Below are 6748 nucleotides of genomic sequence, written 5' to 3'. Positions count from 1 at the left end.
TTTTATCAACAAATCATTTTTTCAAATTATCAATTACTATTCAAAGTAGATCATAGAAATTTTTTTCTCTCTTAAAAATGTCAAATATTATTTATTTTAACCGGACAAAGGAATAGCTAATTTTCATGAAAAGAAAAATAATATTCCTTCAATTTCAATTTATGTGTTGTACTTTGCCTCAGTCAGAAAAAGCTTCTAAAACTTTAACTTTAAACATTTCATAAAATTTATTTGATTATAAAAATTACTCATTAAGATTGAAGTAAAACATTAAAGTTAAATAATTTTGAATATTAAATATAATATTCTTTTTAAAAGAAAATAATAAAAAAATAATATCACATGACAGGAACTGTTGTAGATCCCCAAGATTACTAGATTAGTATCGTAGGAGTTGCTTGTAAAAGTTGGTCACTGTTTTTTTTTTTTTTTTTCCGTCTTTGTTTGTTCTTTTCTGAGTATAATAATAGAAATAATAATAATCCAACATCATTTCTCGTTTTTGAAGCAAAATCATGTCGAAAAAGTTTCTGAAAAAATCCGCAATAAAATTTACTCTAGTACTGTAACTGGTTTTTTTTGTCAACGCAGTAAAGAGTAGATAGACACCAAATGTTTATATTCAGCAGCACAGAATAGTTGTACTTGTCCACATTGTCTCACTTTCTTGATTTGCTGACCCAAAAAATAGTTGAACCCCACAAACACAATCTCCGCTAATTCCCATTACTATGATTTGCCGGAAAATTAATCAGGGTAAGCTCCGGAGTTCCGTCCGGCAGAGTATTTGCCGGTGGTTTCAGTCTTCTGTTGCACCGGTGGCAGCTCCGGTGACACCTGTTAGTAATGTAAGCAGCAGTGGCAAGAAAATTCAGTCTGAGCTTCATTATACGACGCCGTTTTGCTCATTTACTAAGGTGATAATTTTGTTTTATTTTTTTCAAGACTATTTAAGGTAAGTGAGTGTGTTCATATGCTTTTTACCATTATTTGTATGTCAGAGTACTTTGCTTTAGTAGTGGATTCTGAGTGATGTGTGTGCACTTTTGTTGAACTTTTCAAACTGAATATTCAAAAGGGTAATTTTCCAGTGCTTTTTTTTTTTGCTTTTTGTTTCTTTTTAGTTTGTTCCCTTCAACCCCACTCCCTTATTCCTCATATGGGATGTGAAGAATATCAAGACTCTAGGCTATGTGATATTAAAGCTACATGAATTAAGTAAATTGGTTTCAAACTGACCTTAGAGAAATGCTGCAACCTATATAGGATTGTAGATTTTGATGTGGCTGTAATCTGGCATTTTTAACCTTCCCCGGACCCAGCAGAACGTGTGCATCGGGCTGCCCTTTATCGATTCAAGTAATAGGCAGAGTTGGAATTTGTGAAGATTAGTTAAAGTTGATGTTTCTTTTCATCCAGTGGTGTTAAGATTAAGGATCATCAGTAGCATTTTGGTTGGATCATGGAATTTGTTCCCTCATTTAATGTTCACTTGTTCTATTTCTGCAACATGTTCTGTCTGTTTCGCATCAGTTCCTCTTGAACCTGTCAAAATTTCTTGAGGCAGGTTTTATGCAATATGTTTTGAGAAGTTATTTTTTCCGTAGGTTAGCAAAACTCTGGTTTCTGTTGTTTTTACTTATTGTTTATGCCAATATTTCTTTTGCAGTGGAAGGTTTCCTTTCCTCTGAGAGGGTGTAGTTTTTCAACTCAAGCTGCGTTGGATCTTTCTACTGGTGGAGTAATTGATGTACCTTTGGCGCAAACTGGTGAAGGCATTGCTGAATGTGAACTTCTCAAATGGTTTGTTCAGGAGGTTAGTGAGTGTTTCTTGTTAATTTAATAGGGTATTTCACAGCATACTTTTTCTCCTTTAGTAAATGATTTCAGCTATGTTACTAAAAGCATGCAATTGGACTCCCAACTGCTTGGCTTGATTTAAAATTTAAACTTGATGTGAGGAATTTGAAGCCAATTATACCTTGAAGTAGAATTTACATGCATCTTTATGCCCTTACTCGTTTAGCAAACTGCGGTTGATGTTTAGCTCATGATTTTGGCCATTACCCTGTTGGTCCTTATAATCTTCTCTTATTAGAAGTTATCAAGTACTACCCATTGTTTTCATTTGCGATTTGGTCGAACGAGTTAGTATATGCTGGATTCTTGTCTAAAATTCTCTTAGCTTTTGATGGCTCTGCCCATTTTTTATTATCTATAATTTGGTGGGATGAGTTAAGTATGCTGGGTTCTTGTTTAAGAATTTCTCATAGTCCTCTAATCACTTATCGATCAGGATTCTAACAGCATGGTATTCCAGCATAAAAACATCTAACTTGGGAGTACCTGCTTCTTTCCCTCCTGTCTCTCTGCCTTTTTTCACTTCTCCTATCTCCTCTTGTTGGATTGCTGACTTTCCGCTGATTAGTTCATAATTACTAGTCTATGAAGCATTTTATATAATACATTCCAATGATTTTCTTTTTTTTTTTTTTTTTTTGGCAGGGGGACCAAGTTGAAGAATTTCAACCTCTTTGTGAAGTTCAGAGTGACAAGGCAACTATTGAAATAACAAGTCGTTACAAAGGAAAAATTTCTCATATTGTTCATGTTCCCGGCAGCATTGTAAAGGTACAACACACATAGTGCTTTCACTGTGTACCAACCACACTGAAATTCTTCTGGTATTTAATCTTTCGTCTTTAGGATTTGGTTGTTTAACCGCACTTTAATGATGAGATCAGGAAGTAGTTGGAGATGTTAATCTCATAGTGGGAATTTCACGACCAAATTCCGTTTTTTATACTGTCTAGTAGGTTTTTTTTAAAAGAAAGATAACTTCCATCAAGACTCCAGTATGAAGATACCCTCAAATGTATGAGCAAAGAAGATGGAGAATAGGCTCACTTTTTAAAGATCAGCCACATAGAAAACTACTTTTTATGTGTGGTGTGCTTTGGAATATGTGTGGTGTGCTTTGGAACTATACTTGTAAGAAAAATTGAGCAAACATGTCGTTCATAAGAAGAAATAGGTCCTTTTTGCATTATATCATCTTCTCTACCAAATTTTGTAGGTTGGAGAAACACTTTTGAAGATTGCCGTTGATGAAATTCCTGAGCCTACTGAGACTTCTGATGCTTCAGAAAAGATGACATCACTGGACTCTGATGTTATTGGCTCAAGTGATATCAGCTCCGTGCCTGAAAAATCCAAGATTGATGGAGTGTCATCTACACCTGCTGTCCGCAATCTTGCAAAGCAGTATGGTTTAGACATAAATGATGTGCCTGGAACTGGTAAAGATGGAAGGATACTTAAAGAGGATGTTACAAATTATGCAATGAAAAAAGGACTAATTAATGAAGCACTAGCATGTGCACAACAAAAACATTCAGAGGTTTCATCTCTCATTGGAGGGGGATATGAAGATAAGATACTTCAGCTAAGGTTAGCTACTACCATAAAGAGAACTCAAACTCACTAGCTCACTATACTGTTTCCATACGTTACTCGAGACATCTGAATGCAGATTGGGCATTGTTTTTCATTAGTTAGATACATTCTTTTTTATTGATAGAAAGCGTGTTCCTCGAACAAGTTTCTTCAAGTGTGTTGTGAAATGCACGAACCATTTGTGGCGGAAAAATTTAGATGCATATTCCTTTACAAGGGAGGTATTGCATTCTCTATTCTACTCATACTTTGCTATTGGATCCTCACTCTACAGGGGATACCAGCGTGCCATGGTTAAGTCAATGACATTAGCTGCGAAAATTCCACATTTTTATTTTATAGAAGAGATGAATTGCGATGCACTTGTGGAGCTCAAAAAATCATTCCAGAATGAGAATTCTGATCCGGAGATCAAGCACACTTTCCTTCCTGTCCTAATAAAATCACTTTCCATGGCTTTAACTACTCATCCCATGCTAAATAGTCGCTTCAATGAGGAATCCTATGAGGTCATCCTAAAAGGTATATCAAAGCGAAATCTTAATTTCCAATCTCAAAAAATGTTCCCATGTTCATTATTGACATAGTAAAAATGGCTTGCTTTACATGATTTTGTGTTATATGCTGCTACTATACTTCCTTTTCGTCATTCACGCTTTCTTTGTCCCTATTAAAGATAATCTTTTCTTTCCATGATCTAGGGTCCCACAACATTGGAATAGCAATGGCTACTCCAAATGGTTTGGTTGTTCCAAACATAAAAAATGTTCAGTCTCTCTCAATCTTGGAGGTCAGTTGGCATCTACTATCCCAGTAAATTTAAATCTTGCCATAGGCTACTGTACTGAAATTGACATTTTTATATATTTGTTTTTACCCCTCATATAATTACATCTCTACATTGCTTGTTATAGTCTATTAAGTGGAGGCTGAGATTACTAATAGAAAAGGTTTAAGAAGTGTGGAAGTTCCTTTTTTCAACAAAAAGAAAGCATAGAAATTCCTGGTTATTCTGTGGATTCTTGTGTTTGCGTATTACTTTAATATCATATGATGTGGGTACAGCCTTATTCTCTATGTGTATGTAAATTATTATTGAAAATGAAGGAATAGAAAGAATGTTTAGTTTGGGCTGAACAAACAGAGAAGTTGTTAAGAGATATTTAGGAGGAATCGATAAATGAGGATCTAACGGCAGTGAAGCTTGGGCTAATTTATTGATGCCTTTTGTTATTATCCTTGAATCGATTTGGTTTTACATGTTCAAAATTGCAACTCCTGTTATTTGAGTGTTTAAGCCAGAGAATAAGGTTACGATTGGAAGAGTCTCAGAAGTGGGCATTTTGGTCCTGGTGGAAATTTTGCTCAGCTCAAAATGTGACAATTCGGGTCGAGAAAGATCATTGTAGTGAAATTAAAATGATAGAAGCACTGCTTCTCTATTCTGTGGTGTTGGAGTACAGAAGCTAGAAGATGAATCTGCTGTCACTAGTTTGACTAACTGATGAATGAGTTTCATATAAGTGTTCCAGACTTATAAAATGGGAAAAAGGAGGAGGATACGTAAAACTTGTGCACAAAAGGAGTATGTTGATAATTATGTTGCTTCCACAGACAACCATGTTTATTAGTTGAGGGATGACCGTTGTGCGCATTTTCTGCACCTGACTTGTCTTACCATAGTGTGAAAGGAGGCTGAGAAAACTTTTGACTATGAAATCTCAGAACGAGACTTTTCCCTCTCCATATTCAACCCCCCCCCCCCCCCCAAAAAAAAAAAAAAAAAGTGATAAGTGCTATTTTCCTTAGTCCAAGATCAATTCCTTTTATCTTTTTGCTGTATCTATTTACACTACTAAATGCATGTCTTTGCTTCCTTTTGAGCGGAGTTGTTAACTGAATATATGTTTTCTGCTACAGATAACGAAGGAACTGTCACGACTACAGAAATTGGCTAAGATAAACAAGCTTAGTCCTGATGATATATCAGGGTCAACTATTACTCTAAGCAATATTGGAGGAATCGGTGGAAAGTTTGGTTCCCCACTTATAAATTCACCTGAAGTTGCCATCATAGGATTGGGCCGGATTCAGAAAATTGCACAGTTTACTGAAGATGGGGATGTATATCCTGCATCAGTCATGACGGTATGTTGTGGTTTAAAGACCTTCACGATCCACCCCTCACACATTAATTGTCGTGCAATGCATTAAAACAAGACGTTTCCCTTTTTTCAGATTAATATAGGTGCAGATCATAGAGTTCTTGACGGAGCAACTGTTGCAAGGTTCTGTAATGACTGGAAAAAATTTGTGGAAAAGCCAGACCTCCTAATGTTGCATACAAGATGAATTCTCGTCCCTGGAAGTTGATCGGAAAGAATGTAAGTCTAGTCTAAGCTAAAGGCTCATATTGTTGGTGCCTTCCTTCTCTTTGTTGGTGCAAAGATCAATTGGAGCTTATAGGTGTCCTGAAAGAAAGAATCACTATTCTAATAAACCACAGTGTTAGCATTCAATGCAACCAAGTTATTCTCTATATAGCTGTTGCAACATTTCCCCCTTTTTCTAATTAGTATTTGTTTTCATTTGTGGTAGTCAGCTTTCTCTTCTATAAAATAAATGTTAGACCTGCTAACATTGTTCAAGTTCAAGGAAATTTTCTTACCAGTAAATCGATACGTAAGAGGGACATATCACTGTTGAAACGAATGCTCTTGAAAAAAAAATTGGGCGTTGAGAAACAGTTGTTATGTTCTCTAAAACAACAGTATAGTTGGTTCTGTAGTTCAATAAATAGATGCTTTATGCTGTTAAAAAATTAAAAAATATTCTGGTAACACCACAAAATTATGTTCTTCCAATATAAAATTCTATACACACATTTTACTCTTGAAAAATAAGTCTAAGCAAGATTTCACTAGAAGTATTCTAGTCTTAACGTCAGAATGTCAACGAGGCATGTTTATTGTTTGAAGTAGACTTATAGCCCGTTTGGCCAAGCTGCAAAAATCAGCTTATTTGAGAAGTGCTTTTTTTCAAAAGTGCTTTTCTCAAAAGTACTTTTGGTGAGAAGCAGTTTGTGTTTGGCTAATTAGTTTGAAAAGCACTTCTGAGCAGCAATTAGTGTTTGGCCAAGCTTTAAAAAACTGCTTTCTAAGTGTATTTTTCTCAAAAGTGCTTCTCAAAAAAGTGCTTTTGGAGAGAAGCTACTTTTTTCTGCTTCTGCTTCTCCTCAAAAGCACTTTTTTTCCTTTCAAAAGCTTGGCCAAACACCTCAATTTTTGGCCAA

At 35.4% G+C, this 6748-nt stretch overlaps 1 protein-coding gene across 1 annotated transcript; it reads left to right on the top strand.

Moving 5' to 3' along the window:
- Window positions 476-6089, top strand: LOC109207854 (lipoamide acyltransferase component of branched-chain alpha-keto acid dehydrogenase complex, mitochondrial). The gene is made up of 8 exons (XM_019370857.1): window positions 476-917; window positions 1670-1816; window positions 2506-2631; window positions 3077-3450; window positions 3731-3978; window positions 4158-4246; window positions 5377-5604; window positions 5695-6089. The coding sequence occupies exons 1-8, from the start codon at window positions 732-734 to the stop codon at window positions 5806-5808; spliced, it is 1512 nt and encodes a 503-aa protein (XP_019226402.1). The 5' UTR covers window positions 476-731; the 3' UTR covers window positions 5809-6089.

This window comes from Nicotiana attenuata, chromosome 2, assembly GCF_001879085.1.
Source record: "Nicotiana attenuata strain UT chromosome 2, NIATTr2, whole genome shotgun sequence".
Classification (NCBI taxonomy): Eukaryota; Viridiplantae; Streptophyta; class Magnoliopsida; order Solanales; family Solanaceae; genus Nicotiana; species Nicotiana attenuata.
Note: the sequence above shows the minus strand (reverse complement) of the source record. Positions and strands in the feature narration are given on the sequence as shown.

Bases quoted from the DNA above. Each gene is read 5' to 3' on its own strand.
- LOC109207854 (XM_019370857.1), top strand. From the start codon at position 732: ATGATTTGCCGGAAAATTAATCAGGGTAAGCTCCGGAGTTCCGTCCGG. The intron at 3,451-3,730 runs GTTAGCTACTAC...CTCACTCTACAG, and splicing joins GATAAGATACTTCAGCTAAG to GGGATACCAGCGTGCCATGG. The intron at 5,605-5,694 runs GTATGTTGTGGT...CCCTTTTTTCAG, and splicing joins ATCCTGCATCAGTCATGACG to ATTAATATAGGTGCAGATCA.